The 22,508-nt window shown below is 45.1% G+C and overlaps 1 protein-coding gene across 1 annotated transcript in view; it reads right to left on the bottom strand.

Annotated features, from left to right (window-relative positions):
- Nucleotides 1-1,024: 1,024 nt before the first annotated feature.
- Nucleotides 1,025-22,508, bottom strand: part of NKAIN1 (sodium/potassium transporting ATPase interacting 1) — a 52,744-nt gene continuing 31,260 nt past the window's right edge. The window contains exons 2-7 of the mRNA XM_035119237.3: nt 19,263-19,400; nt 18,033-18,113; nt 10,467-10,664; nt 7,113-7,173; nt 4,295-4,376; nt 1,025-3,449 (exon numbers count right to left, since the gene is read on the bottom strand). Coding sequence (XP_034975128.1) covers nt 3,440-3,449; nt 4,295-4,376; nt 7,113-7,173; nt 10,467-10,664; nt 18,033-18,113; nt 19,263-19,400 — 570 coding nt within the window. The 3' untranslated portion in view covers nt 1,025-3,439. The remainder of the gene's footprint in view (nt 3,450-4,294; nt 4,377-7,112; nt 7,174-10,466; nt 10,665-18,032; nt 18,114-19,262; nt 19,401-22,508) is intronic.

A 22,508-nucleotide genomic window follows, 5' to 3' on the forward strand; every position in this document is an offset into this window, starting at 1 on the left:
TATGTTTGGTACAGAATTAACCAGATGGACTAGACATACCAACTTGGTGCCCTCCAACTCCTTTCAGACCCAGCCAGCACTGTCCACAGTTGGGAATGATGGAAATTGTAGTATGGCAACTTCTGGAGGGCACCAAAAATTGGGGAAGGCAGGTCTAGAAAAGTATCCAGCCTTGCAGTTTCTAACCCAACTGCTTAGAATCTTTTTCAATCTGAGGGCAAGCAACTTTATTGGTGTGGGTGTGGGTGTGATGGCAGTGGTGGGTGAGGCAAGAGGCCAAAAGTGGGTGAGCAACAGGTGGAATGCCTACCTTTGTACAGTATGCTATGTTCCAGCTGCAAAAAATAAAATAAAGTATAGGTTCCTACATACCCAGCTCTCCGTTCTGCATTAATGCATTATGGCAGTTCAAGGCATTCCTGAGCAAGTACTTGACTGCATTTCTCCCACCGTGGAATGAATAACTTGCTCACAAGTGAGGTGACGGGGGATACCTTCCAGCAACCTTTCTCGACCTGCTGTCCTCCATATGTTGTTGGACTGCGGCTCCCATCATCCCTGACCACTGGTCATACAGCCTGTGGGGCTAATGTGAAATGGAGTTCAACCACATCTGGAGGACATCAGCTTCAGGATGTGAAATGGAGTTCAACCACATCTGGAGGACATCAGCTTCAGGAAGGCTGGCTTCAGGAGACCGAGCTTCTAGTCCCACTAGGCATCCTCAAGCCCCAGGCTCATCACTTTCTGGGTCTTAAGCACCTGCCCTATCATTCACAGTGTTTGTTATTTGGCTCCACTGATTTCCTTGAGTGGAAACACTTCTCTGAGAGAGAGGAATGGGTTCTATTTTTATTTAACCACAGGAGGTCACATTTTAGCTGTGTACAAATGAAACTTTACTGGAGTGGCTCAGGATGGACAATTGTGTGGGATTAGATGGACAATTCTCATGTGAGGGTTTAGTTCAGAGCGGGAGTGAACAGTTCAAGTATGCAGAAGTTGAATGTGCACAGCATGGATTGGCTAGTACTTAAGGTATCATGAATATCTTCAGAACAGCTTTGATATTTTTGTTTAACCCCCCCCCCCCACTATATTAAAAAAAGAGGAGGCAATCAAGGAGCATGTGACTGAATATGCAGAAATGGTGATATAAACCAAAAAAGGTAGACAGTTCATTCAAAGGGAAGGGGAAACTGATGACTAAATTGGCAGGGTGTTCGCATGTCTGTCGGTCTTTTGCATAGTGAAGTGGGAAGGAAGTCAGGCGTATGCAGTGGGTATTGAAATGGAGTTGGGTGTATCCAATGCTAGTCCTACTCAGAGAAGACCCACTGAAAGTAATGACCATGTCTAAGTTAGGTCCATTAATTTCAAATGGACTGCTCTGTGTATGCAGCTTTACAAGAAAAAAGTATGTGTGAAACAATAATTGAGGCTTCCAACCTCAGGATGAGAATTTCTGTAAACAGGAATACAGTACATGACTAAAACTGCAACTTTAACGCTGAAGAGCTAAAGAAGGAGAACTTTTTCCTTGGAAGCCCACACCTGGGAATATATTGGCATTATGAACATGGCTTGGTAGCAATGACTTTAGTTTGGAGTGGCAAGGACTGGCAATAGTGGTCAGCACATGGTGGGAGTGGCGCTCACCAGACCTTCCAACACCAGTGTCACTTCAGCTTACTGGGAAGAAGGAGGGCAAGGCAGTGGCAATGCCTGTGTGGTGCAAACACACTACTAGAGACAATCTGGTGTTCTTTACTGGTGCGTTTGCACTGCACCTGCCTTACCATGGCCTATGCTTGGTAAGCTACGGTGATGCTGGTGATGGGAGGTGAGGCGAGTGCCACCAGCCACTACTGGGAACTGCCTGGTGTCAGAATGAGGCAACTGCAACCAATTCTGAACAAGCTTTTGTGTGTTTGGACAGATAGATAGATGATAGATAGATAGATAGATAGATAGATAGATAGATAGATAGATAGAGGCTATGAAAACGTACGACAGCCTTCCCCACCCTAACATGCTCTCCAGATGTTGTTAGATCTCCATTTCCACAAGTGGTCCCAGATGATGGGAATTGTAGGTTGGCAGCATCTAGAGAGCGCCAGGTTAGAGAAGGCTGCAGAAATTCTTGACCCTACAGCGTCCAGCACTGAGATGTTGAGAAAGTAGGACACCTGGAAGGAAGAGGGTCCTGCATCACCAATTTACAGAAAGACAATAAGAAAGAGAAACCAGCCAGCCAGCTGATGATGAGATTCTGGCCCTTTGGAAGGCATTTATCGTGTTCCCGGAAATGGTTCTCGGCACCTTCTTGGAAACACTAAGTCTCCCAGTGGTGGCTGGTACCCATTGGGACTTCTAGGGCAAAGGACAAGGGGACTAACGGTGCGCAGAGCCAGCCACAGCAGGCAGAGCCAGAGCCAAAGACAGTCACAGGCAACTAATTCTAGGTTTGGCTCTCCTCCTCCTCCCTGCTGAGTTCTACACGGGGCAATACTGAGACTAAGGAGGGGCTGGCTGAGGGCAGGTTGAGGTTGGTGGGGCACCTCCCCTTTTGGCCTAATGGAATAGCTTCCACTGGGTTCTCACATACAAACTTGGAATCATTGGGATGCAATGCCAGCTCAGAAATAAACCCACACATTTGTCACAGTATGCATATATTCAATTCATGATCAAAGAACTACTTTGCTTTTTCCAGTGGTTACCAGGGTTGGATTTTTAACGGATGCTCATTTAAATAGTAAACAGGATTGGGAAGCCTTGGGTGTACGGGGGCTGGGAGCAGGAAGAACAGATTTCAGACCTAATGAACCCTCCCCTTTCCAGATGTCAGATAATATCTATCTCACTCTTTATTGCAATGTATGGATTCTCTGGCAGCCTGTGCACATTGCAAAGCCATTTGCTGAGAAGCAAATGGGACAACAGGAAGTGATCCGGAACAATTAAAAAAGAAAAGAAAAAGAGCAACACTTCAAAACCCGAAAAAGGTCTTCCTTAAAAATAGGGCTTTTCCTTGCCCTCTCTGAAACATAATATTGCCCTTGCTTGATTTTCCTTTTTTAAAAAAAATGCTGGAGTTACCAGCACCACTACAAACACTGGCCAGCAGGTGGAGCGTCGAGCTTCTTTTTGGTTCCTCAGTCTTGAGCAGAGAGAACTTGTGCCAGAATCATCTTCCAGGTGCATGAAAACTCTCTGTGGCCACTCAAATGAAGGAGTTAAAGAGAAAGGAGGGGAGGAAATGAACCCGAGGAAGAGTCACTGTGTTGTCTCTGGGCGGGATTTCAGGCCACACTAGATCTCCAGAGGAGGTGACTGCCATTTGGCTTTGGAATCATTTTATCATATTCGGCACCCTGCTTGCCCTGCGTTTTTGCAAACGTCCCCAGGGGCCAGCTCACTGTAGTTAAGGAAACCGTTATCCAGAGCTAAAAGAGCAAAACAGAGCAAAGGCATCAGGTTTCGTCCAGGGCTGGCAGTAAAGCTTCAGCAATCACCATTAAGGGCGGTGAGTTAAATTCACAACAACAACAACAACAACAACAACAACAACAACAACACCCTGAATGAAACAGGGCCCATTCAATTTTTTTAATGCATGCATGCATTCTTATTTATATACAATATTTTTATATGCTAGACAGTTCTAAGCGCTCTACATAAAAGCTGTTAAAAAGATACACCCAATGGTATCCAATGCAATTTCCTAAAAACGGTATTAAAAATTAAGCGTCGTATCCAGTGCTAGTCGTGCTTAGAGCAGACCCACTGAAATTAAAGGAGAGGACTCCATTAGGCCCATTAATTTGAATGGGTCTGCTCTGAATAAAAACTTAAATTGAATACACCCCTAAGCATCAAAGCTCAGGACTGTCTGCGTCAATCTATAAGAGGTGCGTAAAGGCTAACTTGTTTCCAACATCTGATTTCATCAGTAATTTGATATCTTGTATACACTGCTTGGAGGTTTTGATGATCAAGCAGTCTACAAATCCGGTTTAAATAAATAGGGTGGTTGTGTTTACACGTGGCTTAGATTGCACATGGTTCAATATCCCACATAAATTTCATGAACTGACTGATGTGCATCCCCTCCCCATTGAACATTCCACCCTCATATGGACAGCCCATAGTGCCAGTGGCAGGACAGGCGCAGTGTTTAGTGAAGGGGCCATATATCACTTCTCTCAACACGGAGGGAAGAGGATCTAGGTAAGGGCATTGTCTAGCAGCCCCCATGCATCCCTGATCCCCACGAATGAGAGATACTCACGTATACAAAGGCTGCAGCTGCAAGTGTGACATCTTTTGGGGTGCCTGGTAGCCATATGAATCAAATCCCCCAATAAAATCAACTGCGGGGTGAAAAACGAGGAGTAAGCATTCATTTCAAACAGCTCAGGTTCAACAGGCCAAACAACAAAAGCAGAAACACACAAAACGCAGCAGACACGCCATGCATTTAAAGCACATGACCCCTCCCAAAGAATCCTGGGAACTGTAGTTGGTTAAGGGTGTTGGAAAGTGTAGCTTGGTGAGTGGGGGTAAACTACAGCTCCCAGAATTCTTTGGGGGAAAGCCATGTGCTTTAAATGTACAGTATGGTGTGCACACAAGGGAAGTTATAGAAGTGTCCCTAGATTTTTGCTTCTTAACCCAACTGCTTGTTCATTATCATTTTTGAGGCCCCTTTTCCACCAGGTGAGGTGCATTTGTCTCCCTCATTTGTCTTTCAAGATGAATTTAAAAAACATCTGATGGCTGAAAGACAGTATTTCTGGCAGCCTTGACATTACAGTGGTACCTTGGTACTAAAATGCCGAAAACCCAGAAGTAAGTGTTCCACTTTTCAAATGTTTTTCGGAAGCTGAATGTCCAAGGCAGCTGTCGGCTACTGTTTCCAGAGCGCCTGCACCAGTCCAAAGCTGCACCATGGTTTTTGAACATTTCGGAAGTCAAGCGGACTTCTGGAACAGATTAAGTTTGGCACTTTTGTTTTTGCTATTTATTTTACATTTTTGTTTTTGAGGCTTTTCCGCTTAATTTATTTTTGTGACTGTGTGGAACCCAGTTCAGCTACTGACTGACTGACTGTGTGACTGCGGAAATGGATAAACGCCCCCCCCCCATCCAAACAATGACTATCAATGCAGGTAAGGGAATAATAATAATTTTAATTTTTACCATCTACAATACTGTCTTATTTATTTTGCAGTCCAGTACAATGATTATTGCTTTCATAATGGTCTCGTTAGATAGTAAAATTCATGTTAAATTGCTGTTTTAGGGGTTGTTTTTAAAAGTCTGGAACGGATTAATCCATTTTGCATTACTTTCTATGGGAAAGCGTGCCTTGGTTCTGGAACGCTTTGGTTTTGGAACAGACTTCCTGAACGGATTAAGTTTGAGAACCAAGGTACCACTGTACTGTTTTTAGAATGTTTCGCAATATAGATACATAGATAGAGCAAGGATGTCCTCCCTTCCAGCCTGGTCTTCCGACTTTCCATTCCATATTGTGTGAGAGGCATTCAGAGATGCTTCTGTTAAACTTCTAATATTAATTTTGCCATAGCTGAGCTTGAGCCTCTTCTTTTTATAATGGACTGTCTGATTAGATTTGGAATTAAATGAATGACTGTCAAAGCCGAGAGCTCTCTCTGAAGTTTGTTAGGTAAGACAAACCTGCAGGGAGGGATCAGCTTCCGCCTGTATTCCAAACTCTGAGTAGGATGATACGTATAATTTGCTGCTCCCGAAATGGGTTTTTTCATGTGTAAACTTTATTAATAATTTCATTTGTGTTAAGATGCTGCCATTTGAAAGCTATCAGGAGCAAATAAGCCTCTGCCAGCTTCAAATATATTCCAAGCAACTTATTACAACGGCTAGGCAGTGTCCTATTTTACACAAAAGGTTTTAATTTTCCACTACATCTATTTAGAATGTTATCTGAACATGAGCCACAGACTGGCAGGGTGATTGGCTTGCAGAAACATTTTAGAATTAACTGTGCTACAGGATGCATTCATTGTTCTTTTGCATACAGGGACCCCAGCTTTCCTCCACAGGCATCGGAGCAGAATGGCATTGAGCAGAGGTGGGGAAATCCAGCCCGTAGGGCTAATGTGGCCCTTCAGCCTGCTATGTGTGGCCCCCAGGACTCTCCCCAGGCCCTGCTCTGCGCTGCCCCAGTGGTTTTGCCTCATTGGAATGTGTCCTTGAACACAAGATACTGCCTCTTGCTTGTCTGGATGGAGAGAATTGGAAGGGGAGGAATGTAGAAACCTTTACCGTAGCTTCTGCCTGCTGGAAAGTAGTCTCTCTCTCTCTCTCTCTCTCTCTCTCTCTCTCTCTCTCTCTCTCTCTCTCTCTCTCACAGAACCTAACCTACCTCACAGGATCGTTGTGAGGACAGAGTGAGGGGGAAGTACAACAGGCACCATCTTGAGTTTCTTTGAAGGGTACGTGGGGTATAAATGTAATAAATAAAGGAAGCTTTTACCTCCCTGTTTACTACCAACCCCACAAGAATTGGCACCCACAAAACACAGGGACTCCATCTAGGGTAGTGGTTAATACAGGGGTCAGCAAACTTCTTCAGCAGGGGGCCAGTCCACTGTCCCTCAGACCTTGTGGGGGGGGGCAAGACTATATTTTGAAGGAGGAAAAAAGAACAAATTCCTATGCCCCACAAATAACCCAGAGATGCATTTTAAATAAAAGGACATACTCTACTCATGTAGAAACATCAGGCAGGCCCCACAAATAACCCAGAGAGGCATTTTAAATGAAAGGGCACATTCTACTCATGTAAAAACACGCTGATTCCCGGATTGTCCGTGGGGCAGATTTAGAAGGCGATTGGGCCAGATCCAGCCCCTGGGCCTTAGTTTGCCTACCCATGGGTTAATAAGTGTGCTGGATTTAAATTGGGCAGACCTAGGTTCAAAATCCCTGCTAGGCCACCAAGATCACATTTGAACCATATTTGATTACTGCATCATATAAACAGTTTGAGCTACATGCCACACTCCCTCTACCCATAACTGGAGTACTCCATAACCAAGTATTCGATGAAAGGTACTTACAGCTGTCTTCTTCCTCCATAAACACTTTGCTGACATAGCAGGCGTAAACAAATCCGAAGAGCTTCAAAATATAAAATTATTTTTTTAAAAGAAAAGAAAAGAAAGAAAAAAGAGGGAGAAAAGCGAATTATTTGAAAGCAATGAAACAGCAGCAGCAGTATTGCGAGAATCGGAAATGGTCAACATGAGGCTGAATAGCTTAATCAAATTGCACACGCAAAATTGCAAGCAGCCACATTGGCTTCCAAGATCAAAACAACAGAAGAGCAATATCATAAAAAGTTAAAAGGTAAAGGACCCCTGACAGTTAAGGCCAGTCGCAGACAACTCTGGGGTTGCAGCGCTCATCTCGCTTTACAGGCCGAGGGAGCCAGCGTTTGTCCTCAGACAGTTTTTCCAGGTCATGTGGCCAGCATGACTAAGCCGCTTCTGGCACAATGGAACACCGACACCAGAGCAGTGCACGGAAACGCCGTTTGTCTTCCTGCCGGAGCGGTACCTATTTATCTACTTGCGCTTTGATGTGCTTTCGAACTGCTAGGTGGGCAGGAGCTGGGACCGAGCAACGGGAGCTCACCCCGTTGTAGGGATTCGAACCGCCAACCTTCTGATCAGCAAGCCCTAGACTCTGTGGTTTGACCCACTGCAGCTCAGTATAAGCAGCATATACCATACTTTCTTAGTATAAGGTTTCAGATTAAAAAGACCTCAGGTAGCAAGACTTCTGAGGTGGGGCTGGGGGGACCCTGTTAGAGACCTTGGAGAATTGATGCTAGCTGGCCAGCCTTCCCTGACCTAGTGCCCTCCACCTGTTGCTGAACTACAACTGGCATCACCCCTAATCGTTGGCCACGCTGACTGAGTCTGGCAGAAGTATAGTCCAAAACATGGACTATACTATACTTTTTGGCATGCTTTCGAACTGCTAGGTTGGCAGGAGCTGGGACCGAGCAACGGGAGCTCACCCCGTCATGAGGATTCAAACCGCCAACCTTCTGATCGGCAAGCCCAAGAGGCTCAGTGGTTTAGACCAGTGTTTCTCAACCTTGGGCCTCCAGCTGTTTTGGAACTACAACTCCCATCATCCCCGGCCACTGGTCCTGCTAGCTAAGGATGATGGGAGTTGTAGTCCCAAAACAGCTGGAGGCCCAAGGTTGAGGAACACTGGTTTAGACCACAGTTCCACCATGATTGGGCTCAACTTCAAAGCGAAAGAGACGTGAGCCAGCTTTGGAGTTGATTAGCGCTCTTCCTCAGTTGGGTATCAGAAACAAAAGCCAGGGATTGGGGAAAGAAAATGCTGGCTGAGATGTATTGTGCTTACTGGGACCACACGTGGATAATAAATCCCATTGAACTCAAGGGGGTTTGCTAATGACTAGGCATGCATAGGATTGTGTTATTGATCTAGTCCAGCAGAATCTTTGTAGTGGCACCCTCCCTGTGTAATACGCTCTCATCAGATGTCAAGGAAATAAACAGCTATCTGACTTTTAGAAGACACTTGAAGGCAACCCTGTTTAGGGAAGTTTTAATGTGTGTTTTATCATGTTTTTAATATTCTGTTGAGAGCTGCCCAGAGTGGCTGGGGAAACCCAGCCAGATGGGTGGGGTATAAATAATGTGTTGTTGTTGTTGTTGTTGTTGTTGTTGTTGTTGTTGTTGTTGTTGTACTGAACTCGAAAGCTTGCTTGCTTCTCTGTGGCTTTCCAATCGGCTTTTACCAAGGAATCGACCTGCTGATTAATTTTTGTGTGTGCATTAAATGTGCTGATATCCAGGCCCTGCCAAATCCTGTGCATTCTGCACAAGCCTGGCGCCAGCTGAGCACCCCTCTGGGCAAGTTAGACATCACCAAAATTACCTACACCTTAAAAAGAGGCCTGGCCTGGTTTGCTCTCATGTGTGCTAGAGGTATTGCAATAATCAAGCCTAAGGGTTACTAAAAGAACCTGAAAAAGTCAGTGTCAGTCACAAAAACATTTTAAGTTCTTTTGAACTGTTTTAATATTGTGTAATACTGCATTGTTAAAATTAATGTTGTGTTTTAATTGTTGTAACCTGCCCTGGGACCTTAGAGTGATAGGCAGGTAATAAATTGTAACAACAAGAACAACAACCTGATGCACATCTTAAATGTTTGAGAAAGATAGATGCAGAAAATAATGGTTCTCTTTAAGCATCCTAGTCCCAAGCCATTTTCACCAGCACCCTTGAACTGAGCTCCAAGGTGCACCAGAAGCCACTGCACTCTGGTTAAAAACAGAAGCTGTGCGCTCATAATTTAGAGGGAAAACAGTACGAGAGAGAGAGGATCAATCACTCCCCCACCCCACCCCCTTCACTGATCAAACAAGGAGCCTCCATAACCGCATTTAGTAAGGGAAACAATATCAATAAAACATCTTCCAGCATAGCTAGCAGTTTGGCTTTAACCTCAAGGTTGAGTTCTGGGTCTGTTGCTTTTCATTCTTGCTTTTCATCCTCTAGGGCATATGACTTGCTCTCTCAATACCAATTATTTTTGCAGTATGTTCATTTTCCTCCGTGTGTTTCCCTGTGATCTTTGCCCTCCTTCATTTGTCCAAAAAACCAAAAACCTCCTTGCCTTTGTGCCAGTTCTTTTTAAGGATCTCCTTGCTTGTATTTTAAGGAATGTCAGCTCAGAAGGATGCCCCATGGAATACAGCAGTCTTACTCCTAGGTAAGTGTGCAGGGAGAATTGCAACCCAATTGTTTATCTCACAGTCCATTTCTCAACCTTCTGCCTCTTTAATTCTGAACAGTATCACTGTTTCCTTATTTTCTCATGCCAGGAATTTAGGAACTGAACTCAACATGACTAATTTGTCCAGAAATGCTTTGTCAAGTGTCTGGTGAAGAAAGTAATTTTTATTTTGATGACTTTTTTCAATTGGGGGGGGATGGGTGGATAGGGCTTGAAGCCCCTCAAATTTACCTACACCTCCAGACTCACCTTCCCAGAGACAGGTGGCTGCTGCTTTTTCATTTCATACGAACTTGCAGAGAGCAAATTGGAGTATGCTAGTAACACAAAGTGCCAGGGAAGTGAAATGGAATGCTTGGTTTCTTGGCAGGTTTGTTTTTTTAAAAAGCCAAAAGTAAATAAATAAATACAGACATTTTAATATGCTCTTCCTAGCCAGAAGACCTCTCTGGCTCCCCGGACAAAAAAAAAAGGAATCAGAAGTAAACCCGTTCTATAAATCTAGTGTTTATGGGTGTGAAATTTGTTACACACGAGTGGGCAGAATCACCTTCAGTGTCTCAGTTGTTTTTTAGGGATCAGTGTGGTGGAAGAGTCAGCTGGAGACGGATGCTGGTACCACCTACCGCAAGGAATATCTGCATTGCACTGCTCACCACCTCAATATACTGATAATCAAGCAAGCACCCAGTCACTGTGATGACGTGATGGTCTTCGAGGGCCAGATTGGAGTTCATCACCGGGGTCACCAGGCAACCAGGCCCGTTCTCCATCCACCATGAGCGATGCAGCGATGTGTTAAAGGTCATGATGAAGTCTCGGTCCTAAGGAAGCAGGACACAGGAAAGCAAGCTCATAATAATAATAATAATAATAATAATAATAATAATAATAATAATTTATACCCCACCCATCTGGCTTGATTTCCCCAGCCACTCTGGGTGGCTCCCAGGAGGAGGAGGAGGAGGAGGAGGAGGAGGAGGAGGAGGAGGAGGAGGAGGAGGAGGAAGAAGAAGAAGAAGAAGACAACTAGCGATAGAAGATCAAACATAAAAAACTTCCCTAAACAGGGCTGCCTTCGGATGCCTTCTAAAAGTCAGATAACTGTTTATTTCCTTGACATCTGACGGGAGGGTGTTCCACAGGGAGGCCCTCTGCCTGGTTCCCTGTAACCTCATTTCTCGCAGTAAGGGAACTGCCAGAAGGCCCTCGGTGCTGGACCTCAGTGTCCAGGCAGAATGATGGGGGTGGAGACGCTCCTTCAGGTATGCTGGACCGAGGCCGTTTAGGGCTTTAAAGGTCAGCACCAACACTTTGAATTGTGCTCGCAAACGTACTGGGAGCCAATGTAGGTCTTTCAATACTGGTGTTATATGGTCTTGATGGCCACTCTCAGTCACCAGTCTAGCTGCCGCATTCTGGGTTAGTTTTAGCTTCCAAGTCACCTTCAAAGGTAGCCCCACGTAGAGCGCATTGCAGTAGTCCAAGCGGGAGATAACTAGAGCATGCACCACTCTGGCGAGACAGTCTGTGGGCAGGAAGGGTCTCAGCCTGTGTAACAGATGGAGCTGGTAGAGAGCTGCGCTGGACACAGAATGGACCTGTGCCTCCATGGACAGCTGAGAGTCCAAAATGACTCCCAGGCTGTGCAGCTGCTCCTTCAGGGGCACAGTTGCCCCATTCAGGACCGAGGAGTCCTCCACACCCACATGCCCTCTGTCCGCCCAAAACAGTACTTCTCAGTACTCAGTCTTCAAAGCAAGGATCTATGCCACCTAGAAACCTGAAATTCTATGCATGTGTAGAAAATGCTCTCCCGAGTTGACAAGGCTCATTCAACAAAACAAATAATAGTAATAATAATAATAATTAATAATAATAAACCCTTGTCAGAGCTTCTGTCCCTCCATCCTTAGCAGAACACAATATTGACTGCAGGGCTCAAGTGGCAGAAGGGAGTTCTGCCTTGCTTTGTTTACCTGCCAGGACCTTCAATAGGCAAGTCAGCCCAGCTTCACAACCAGCCAGCAGAACATATTATGAGACAGCTGTCCCTGTATGGCTGCCTCCTGGCGCTGGCCTTTCGGAGGGAGCGTTCAGGGCGAGATGCATTCCATCCATCTGCCGCGATTGTCCCGGAGCATTTAACAAAGGCAAGAGAGGTTCTCATGACAAGCTGTGATTCCCAACTACAGGCTCCAGAAACTCAGATCAAATTGGCATGGCTGAGGTCGTTCTGACTCTCTGGAGCCACAAGGAAAAGTAGCTGGTGGCGGAAGTCATGGAGCACTGGCAGAAGCATATGGAACAGTTTCCAAGTGCCCACTTACAACACCCAATGCATCACTGCATTCAGCAGTGTTATTTTCTATGGATGCTTTGAGCCTGCCAAAAAAAAAAAGCTGAATGTTGCATCAAAATTCTAAATGCATGAATGAATGTGCAAGAGACTATGAATGAAGAGACTATTATTCTCCTTGGGCATATTCTACTACCGTACTACTACTACTACTATTAGTATCACTATTACCAATTACTATTACTATTGGATGCGGGTGACGCTGTGGTCTAAACCACTGAGCCTCTTGGGTTTGCCGATCTGAAGGTCGGCGGTTCGAATCCTCGCAATGGGGTGAGCTCCCATTGCTCGGTCCCAGCTCCTGACAACCTGGCAGTTCGAAAGAACACCAGTGCAAATAGATAAATAGGTACCACTGCGGCAGGAAGGTAAATGGCATTTCCGTGCACTCTGGTTTCCGACGTGGTGTTCCATTGCACCAGAAGCGGTTTAGTCATGCTGGCCACATGACCCAGAAAGCTGTCTGTGGACAAACGCTGGCTCCCTCGTCCTGAAAGCGAGATGAGCGCCACAACCCTATAGTCGCCTTTGACTGGACTTAACCATCCAGGGGTCCTTTACCTTTTTTTCGCCTAATACTACACTGGCCTCTGTCCCTCTTTCCTTCCCTCTCTCCTCTGATGTCCCCTTGTGTCTCTGCCTCTTTGTTGCAGCAGCCCTGGCTACAAGCTCCCCAAGCGAATGGTGCCTCTGGGGCTGGCCAGGAGTTGCTTCCCAGCCCCCTGTGGGGCAGTGTGAGGAGGCACCTCTCTTTGGGGCAAGGGGGGCAGCTCAGAGACCAGGGGTGGCAACTGTGGCTGCCCAGAGGACTCCCAAGGACAGAGGAGGAGAGAGGAGGCCGAGGGAACACTCAACAAGGGAGGGTGTTCAAGAAAGGGTGAGAGGCTGCCAACTTTGGAGGCAAGGGACTCCTGAGCCGCACAGGGGTGCTGCAGAAAGCATGTGGTTGGTTAAGGGAGCCCCAAACTCAAAAAGGTTGAAAACCTCTGATACTGTGCTGTATATGGGATCTGCTTAACATGTCCACTTCCTTGCATTTCCAGTTAGGACTGGCAATATCCTCCATCGAAAACCCTGAAGCTCAGGTCAGTCCTGAGCTAGATGGACGAAGAGGCCACAGCTTTCTATTATCTTTTTTATGTTTCCTTTAGAATGAGATGGGCCACAGATTGGATAAGCAAAGACACACAAAAAATCCTCTTTCTTGCCTCCAGCAAAGCCTGGGGCAACTGTGGCTCCCCTGACGGAACCGGGACACAGCCTAAATATTCCACACACATGCACAAAAAAAGCACATGGGAAAGGCTCATTCTGAAATATGATAGAGACAGTAGTGCCAGTTTTGGGCTTCCTTCCAGGAACGGCTGGCTCTAATCAATATGTCTGGCCTATTTGGAAAAACAGAACAGGAAAAAAAGAAGAAGATTTGACAAAGGGCTTTCGTTTCACTTTCAAGAGCTGCTTTCATCACAGATACAGCTCCTGGACAAGCTCCATGCTTGAAATCTCTTCACAAAGGTGATTGTCCAAAAAGCTACAGTCCTTCTAAAGAGCATATGACACAAGCTGCCCCCCACCCCCAATCCAGAGATGCAGTCATGATTATTTGTGCTCATGATAGCATCAAGCAAGTTCTACACAGTCCTGCTTTCCAAATTGTTGGTGCCTGCAAAGGTTTTGGGGGCAGACACCCTGCTTGAATTGAAATCAGTGCATGTAGCTTCCGGTTGAAGCCATGCAACATTTTATTTCACATTTGTTTCACTGGCGGTGGTGAGTTGCCCCACTCTTCTTGCACTATAGTGCAAAAAGTGCTCCCTGCAGATGGCAGCAATGCAGTAACACTGGGGAAGCACCACAGCACAACTAATGAATGTCTGGATGGTCCAGTATAAATCCATCGCGAATGCACTATTATTACATCAATGGAGAATACACTGGTCTGGAGGGGTCCATGCTCCTGGACACATGATACTCAAAAGTGTTCCAGTGTAGCCTCCCAAGTGCATCAGGTCACTGCTGCCTCCAGCTCTTGAGGCAGAGCTCAGCCAACATGGCTAGTAGCCATCAATAGCCCTCTCCTCCATGAATTTGTCCTATCTTCTTATAAAGCCATTCAAGTTGGTGGTCATCATTGCCTCCTGTGGCAGGGAGTTCCATAGTTTAACAATGTGTTGCATGAAGAGGTACACTATTGTATTTTATCTGTCCTAAAACTTCCGACATTCAGCTTCATTGGATGTCCACAAGTTCTGGCCTTCTGAAAGAGGGAGAAGTTTTCTCTCCCTGTGCCATGCCAAATTTTATTAGCTTCTATCATGTCACCTTTTCTCTAAACCAGGCATGTCCAAAGTCCATTTCGGGGGTCTAACCCGGCCTGCCGGTCGATTTAATCTGACCCCCGTGGCAAAATTGTAAAACAACAACAACAATGCTCAGCAACTTTGGTTGGCTCTCACACATGTTCACTTCATCAAATCTGGCCCTCTTTGAAAAAAGTTTGGGCACCCCTGTGAGTCTAAACTAAAAAGTCCCCAACGTTGCAGCCTTTCTTCATAGGGGGTTCTCTCCCTCCTCTTAATGATTTTGGTTCCCCTTTTCCGAACCTCTTCCAACTCTACAACGTCCTTTTGAGGCGAGGCAACCAGAACTATATAAAGATCCACATTTTTAAGGCCTTAAGTCTGCCTTCCCTGACTTGGTGCCTTCCAGAAGCTTGGAGCGACAACTCCCATCAGCTGCAACCAGCCGCGTCTCCAATCCCGCTGGCGCTTTTGCACCGCACAGCCTCTCTGCCCCCTCTTCCTCCTTGTAAGCATCAGCTGCCCACCTTCTGAAAAGATAGTATAGTGTTTCTGTCCCCCACAACAAAAAGAACTGCTTCTGGGTGTACCTTAGTGGCACAGCATCAGGTTCAGTCCCCAGCATCTCCAGGTGGGATTGGAAATGTAGCCGGTCCAAAATCCTGGATATAATCTGCTGGTCAGTGCAGGCAATTCTGAGCTAGATTGACCAATGTACTCACTTGGTTTAAGGCAGATTCCTATGCTCTTTTGATGACTGGGGGCCAATTGCCTTTCTCCCCACCCCCTATATATATATATATATATATATATATATATATATATATATATAAAATAAAATAAAATTTTCTGTTTTACAATTTAGAATATTCATTTAGACAACCTTTATATATCAATGACTTCCCTTCTTCTCTTTCCATGGTTCATTTTGCATAGCATAAATCTCTGCATATTTTATAAAATAGAATAAGAATAGAATAAATCTTTATTGTCATTGTCCCCTTGCGGGAACAACGAAATTTCTCGGTTGCTATATCAACTCAAATAAGATACTCCACATAAATTAAAATACTAATAATCGCAATACAATACAGAACAATATAGCGAATAAATAAGATGACTTCCGAGTCCAGAGTTTCCATTTAAGGCCATTCAGTATTCCATTGTTACTTCCACCAAAACTTATTTACACTGTTGAATTTATCTTAATGCTGTCAACGTTTTCAAGTATACACAATTATCCCCCATATATTCAATGAACATTTTCCAATCTTCTTTAAACGAATGCCCTTCTTGTTCTCTTATTCCAGGGGTGGCCACCTCCCAAGAGACTCTGATCTACTCACAGAGTTAAAAACTGGGAGTGATCTACCCCTTTTGGGGGGTTCCGGTCAAAGCTGTTGAGTTTTTTTAAGGAAGGGAAGCCCTGGTTTTTTGGGTTTAGGTCAAACTTGTTGAGCTTCTTTTAGGAGGGAGGGAGGCCCATTTTTGTTTAGGGCTTCAAGTCATAGTTCAGCTTTTTTTAGGGAGGAGGAAAATTTTGGGTGAGTTTTTTTTAAGGGGTGCCAGTGATCTAGCAGTGATCTACCACAGACATCCAGTGATCTACTAGTAGATCACAATCTACCTGTTGGACGTGCCTGTCTTAATCTGTAGGTTAGATCCGCAAGCTGCGCATATTCCAACAGTTTAAGTTGCCATTCTGGCCAAATGCCTTTCTGTGTAGCACTTTAACCTGTTTACAAGCACTGAGGAGTGATGTCTGCCACTCCACAAAACATCAGCCCTATTGAAAATGACTTCCTTATGCCAGCATTAAGTAGGGCAGATGCAACTGACTGTGTGATTCTGCTAAAGATCTAAAACGCACAACAACATTTAGATATTTTGCCATCTGCTCAGTAATAAATGCATTGATCCCCTCAAGGAAGATACTCAGAAGGGCTTATAAAGATTGATCAGGAAACCATCTTACATCCTCTTATTATGTGACTCTGGAGTGGCTACATGGACAGTATGTCTTACGCGGAACAGTCCAAAAGATTAGTGTTGGACTAGGACCTGGGAGGCCAGGGTTCAAATCCCCACTCAGCCATGAAGCTCATGGCGTAACCTTGGGCCACTCTCAGCCTAAACAACCTTGCAGGGCTGTTGTGAGGATACAATGAGGAGGAGGACTATGTACAGTACACCAGGCATAAGCAAACTCGACCCTCCAGATGTTTTGGGACTACAACTCCCATCATCCCTGACCACTGATCCTGTTAACTAGGGATGATGGGAGTTGTAGTCCCAAAACATCTGGAGGGTCGAGTTTGCCTATGCCTGATGAACACAATCCTTGGAGGAAAGGTGGGATACAAATGTAATAATACACAAAATATCTCTGCCCCATCCACACCCACCTTCCAGTGTGACACACTGGGGGTTTGGACTGGGCCCTAAAATTAATGCATGGCATAATAAGTTTTACTCAGAGTAGACCCGTTGAAATGAATAAGCATGACCATGTTAGGTCCAGTAATTTCATAATTTACTTGCGTCTACTCTGAAGAAAACTAGTTGAATTACCACCCAATAAACAGGTATCAATCCAGCATTAAGGTCCAGCCACATTTTTCCTCCCTTCTACCCACTAGCATTCTCATTTCCTTGCAAACCTTCTCAGCTTTCCCCTAGACATGGAGTAATTTGCTAAACAAAAGTGGAAAGTCAGCTGCTGTTCAGTCCCTTTCTGCCTTCCTAGTAGAACAGCATGTGTAATCAAGGACAATAGAGATTTTAAAAAAGACTGGGAACCATTTATGTTGTATTTACGGAACCAATGTAAAGAAATAGACTCACTAGTAGGTTTGACTAAACACTTACAACTAACAAAATAAATATAGAAGCTATAAAGATCAGGTTAAAATGAGAAGAATATAACAATATTCAATTTAAAGAATATAATATTGAAGCACAGTATTGCAAGCAGGACAAGTTTATATTGGGGGGGAATAAGAAGAAGAAGTTGAGAGAAGTCATGGGGGGAGGGGGAAAGTGGGGAATTTAATTTGTTATTACTTGTTATGATATGATTGTGATAAAAATGTAAAAACCAATAAAATTCTTAATAAAAAAAAAGAACAGCATGAGTATTTTAGACTGGGGATTTCACCATTCATTCCTTGCAGCATGTTCACATTCCACTAAAATACTCCCATCCTTGGAGAGGAAGGTGCACACGTTCCAAAAATTTAAGAAAGAAACTGCCAAACCCCTCGATTTATACTGCACGGCATCATTTTGGATTTCTCCGTCGGCCTGACGAGTCGATTCTGCTCGGCAACATCAGCACCAGCGAGAGGAGGTATGAATTTCCCCCAAATGGCCGTGGCACCTTCCCGACATGCAAGCCACCTCCTGAACTCCCATCTCTATTTGACTGAGCAATCGCAGCGCAAAAATGATGGATGGAAAAGCCTTGGGTTGTCAGGCGGATCAGTGGTTCGAGAAGGGCGTGCACTCGGTATGATTACAGAGGTAATTACCTGTGAAAGGTGTCCTACTTCCAGGTAAAAGCAGATGATGAATGCATTCCATCCAACCCAAAGCACGAGCCACACTGCATACTGGAGAGAAGGAGAGAAAGGGGCAGAGCGACAGTTAACAATATACTGTGGAATGAGCTGCTCTAAAGACATGCTCTGGCTCTCCATCAGTCTGGTGGGGTTTTTTATGTGTTTTTTTCAGGGGGAGCCACCATGGTGTAGTGGTTAGAGCAGGGATCAGCAGGGGGCTGGTCCACTGTCCCTCAGAACTTGTGGGGACCGGGCTCTATCTATCTATCTATCTATCTATCTATCTATCTATCTATCTATCTATCTATCTATCTATCTTGGGGTGGGGGGTGGGGAGAACAAATTCCTATGCCCCACAAATAACCCAGAGATGTATTTTAAATAAAAGGACACATTCTACTCATGTAAAAACAAGCTGATTCCCAGACCGTCCACGGGCCGGATTTAGAAGGCAATTGGGCTGGATCTGGCGGCCCCCAGGCTTATTTTGCCTACCCATGGGTTAGAGCGTTGAACTGATTCCTGGGAGACTGGGATTCTAATCCCCACTCAACTACGAAGCTCAGTGGGTGATCCTCGGACATTCACTGCCTCTCACCCTAGCCTACCTCACAGGGTTGTAGCGACCCAAGATTGTGAACCTGGATAAGCTTGAGCAAGCCAAACTTCATCCGTTAATGATCATCTGCCGCAGCCTTGTGTCGTAAGATCCAATGACCTTTCCCCCCTTCAAATCCTCACACAGATTATGTTTCTCACGAAGCGGCTATTGGCAAGTTTAAATATTTGCCCTATTCCTTCCCTCGGGATCCATTGGTACTTGGAACCAGAACTCAGGGAGACTTTCTCTGGAGAGGAGAAACACATTTGTGTGTCCTCAGCACAGATCATAGGGAGACAACACCCCCTAAGGAGAAATCTGCAAGGATTTACTACTTCATCTTGAATAGTGAAAACTGCAACCCCAACTTTTGATTCCTCAACTTTCCGGTCTGGTGGGAGCTGGAGTCCAAACCACTCTGAGGTTGATGCTTTTTTTTTTTTAAGAGTCAGGAGATTATATATTTATTTCATAAAATGTATGTAACACCTGGAGGGCCACATATTCCCCATCCCTGTTGCTGGGGCTGTTGGAAGTCCCAAAAACATAAAGGGGAGGGGGCACCACAATGGCTATTCCTGGCTATCCATTGTACTTACCAGTATGAGGTATTTGGATCTGTACTGAATGGTGCCAAAGACGCCCAAGATGACAGCCATGATGTGTAAAAAATTAGCCAGGATGGGCACCCACTGGTAACCCAGAAAGTCGAATATTTGCCTCTCCAGGGCTGCGATCTGTAAGAGAGGGAGAGGGGAAGGGTGAGCAGGGGCTTACTCATTCTGCAAGATCTCTCAGAACATGCCCCTACCACACACACACCAAAAAAAAGTAGCAAAGTTACAGGCACATATAATTAATGAGAAATCCCACAGACTATTAGTTACAGACAGAGATGTTGGAGTGATTCATTGGCCAGTGTCGAGCACATACATCACAGCGCAAGAGGATTCATTAGGAACAATCACAGTCTGAAGGGAGCTGTGAGCCCAGGAAAGATATAAAAGGGTAAGCAAGATCAAAAGATGAGGGAAGCACTCCAATTACATGGGGAGGAAGGGGAGGAAACAGGGAGCTAATGCTTTGTATCTCTTGTGAACCCTTAGCAAACGGTTTCAGAAAGCAACAGGGGATATGGCCAAATGAACTTCAGTCATGACAAATGTAAGGTTCTGCACTTGGGCAGGAAGAAGCAGCTGCAAAAATATAAGATGAGGGACACCTGTCTTGCCAGTAGTACATGTGAAAAGGATCTCGGGGTCTTAGTAGACCACAGGCTTAACATGAGTCAACAGTGTGATGCAGCAATGATGCGTATTGAAGGGGTGTGGTCAGGAGTCAGGACCAAATGTCACACAACAAAATACTCGCTTCAAAATTATCTGTCTTACTGAATAAAATAGAACAGGTTGCATCTGCACTGGATTTGAAATGATTTTTTTACTTCTGGAAGTGTTTTCACTTCTGGAATTGTTTTCACTTATGAAATTGCTTTTAGTTGTATGTGATATTGTCTTTATACATGAAATTATGCTATTGTTTTTATTGATGATCCTTTTACAGTCATACCTCGGTTTAAGTACACCTTGGTTTGAGTATTTTCAGTTCAAGTACTCCGCGGACCCGTCTGGAATGGATTAATCCACTTTCCATTACTTTCAGTGGGAAAGTTCGCTTCAGGTTAAGTACGCTTCAGGTTAAGTACAGACTTCTGGAACCAATTGTGTTTGTAAACCGAGGTACCACTGTACTGTGATTATCACTCTGAGATATCTTGTGAAAAGCGAATCACGAATGTAATTAGATAAATAACTGAAGTTCAGTTCTCTAGTCCTTCATTACAGAGGAAGAACATTACAAAGGAAGAACTAGAGGGCTGACCTTTATTATCCATAAAAGATGAATTGGTCAAAACCCAAAATTTATCACATTGCATCGCCTCTACAACCTACCCTGCTTCACAATTGCATGGATTTCCAAGCCAGCTAACAATATGATAAAACCATCAAAATAAAACGAGCAAGCAAATCAAGAACTAAAACTCAATTCTAGTTCAGTATCACACACCAAACCCCATTTAAAAGCCAGAATCCCTAATTCAGCCAGGTAGCTCACTGGATGGCCTGGGACCAGTCAATGTCCCTCAGCCTAACCCACCTCACAGGGTTGTTGTGCGGATAAAAGATGGAGGGGGAGAAATATGTAAGCCACCTTGAGCTACAAGGAGGAAAGATGGGACACAGCAACAGAGAAGAAGCCTGACAGATGGACAAAAGGGAGGGTTTTCAAAGACAAGGTGCCAGGACTGAAAAGTTGCCACCTGCTTCACTTGAGAAGGTGGGGCGACCACGAGCAAGGCCTCCAACACAAGCAAGATGTTTTTGAGGTCCACCAGGGAAGAGATGCTTCAGGCAAAATAAGGCACCAGAGGCCACCCCAGGTCTCAGGTTTGGGTCCTGAAATCTCAGGGTCTCGGATGCTCCTGACCTGGCAACCCTAGGTACAATAATATATTTTCATAATAAAAAACCTGTGATCTAGTCAATGCACCAACTCTATACTATTTTATGATAGTAACTGTCTATTTCCTAAACTGGGAAGCATTGCAGGTCTGTGGGTTATATCTGCTCCCATCATACAGGGAAAAGCAAGTTGAAAATTACATTAAATAGTTTTATTCCAAAAGCTCTGAATGGCTGTGGAGAGCGGGGTGGGGGTGGGGTGGGGGTGGGGCATCTGGTGTGGAGGTCTGTGTTCAATAGGGCCATTAAGAACCTAATTAGCCTAATCTGGAAGGTGAAGCCTCCTGCACCAGTGATTTATGGCCACTTGTCAAGCTGCTCTCCAGAGGATGGTTGGGTTAGAGGGGAGGGGGGGGGTACATTGAAGATTTTTGTTGTCAAAGTGGCTTATTGCAGCGGGCTGTGATGAACAGATGACAGGGACCCAAGGATCCCCTTTCTATTGATGAGCAATAATAAGATTCAGATATACAGAAAATTAAGAGTTGCATCTACTGCCATGCCAACTGGGTTCTGCTGGAACAACGGACTACCATTTCCTCCCTTCCCTGTGCAACCCCCAAAACTGCTCTAGAGGGTCCCCAAACCCTCCAGACATGATTTTGATGGTGTAATGGGGGGGAGGGGTCCTGGAGAAGATAGAATAGGAAGTTCAATTGAGCCCACAGAAGTCCTTTGCACCGTTGCTGGATATGGCCACGTGCTACGTTTGTCTGATAACAGCAGCGAGATCACTTATCCTTTCTAAAGTCTAGGCTGCCACTAGAGAGCAGTGTATCTGCTGTCTGCCTTTCAGATTCCACACCGCCTGCCTGTGTCAGGGCTGAGCCCAGAGTCAGGAATGAAGAGCTAAGTCAGCACCAAAGGGAAAAACAGCAAGGTAAGGTCAAGGAGCAAGCCAGACAAGGCCAGCACTAGACTTCAGGAGGCCCTCGCCATGGTGTTTGGTCTGCCCACTTCCCAGCCAGGCCAGGTATAGTCCTACCTGGACAATGGAACTATAAAATCAATACATTTCAAAGTTCTGTGGGCCGGGGCATTACACTTTGAGTAACTTAAAATGGCAGCCAGCCACTAAGGACGGGAGCTGAACTTGGCTCCCCTTTAAAAATGGCACTGTTGCCCATGAAAAGCATCCATGACCCTGGTCAAGAGGGCAGAAGATTGGGCCTGTCAACTTCTCAAGTTGCCCAACTGTTGGTGTGGAGCCGTTAAGTCAGAACCAAAGACACTGGAACACACCAGAAATCAGGAAGGCTTTGTTGCTCAGGTGAGGCTAAATAAAACAGGAAGCCCTCTTAATGCTCCTTCCTGTCCAGAAGG

The sequence above is a fragment of the Zootoca vivipara genome, chromosome 6, assembly GCF_965207765.1.
Source record: "Zootoca vivipara chromosome 6, rZooViv2.hap1.1, whole genome shotgun sequence".
NCBI lineage: Eukaryota > Metazoa > Chordata > Lepidosauria > Squamata > Lacertidae > Zootoca > Zootoca vivipara.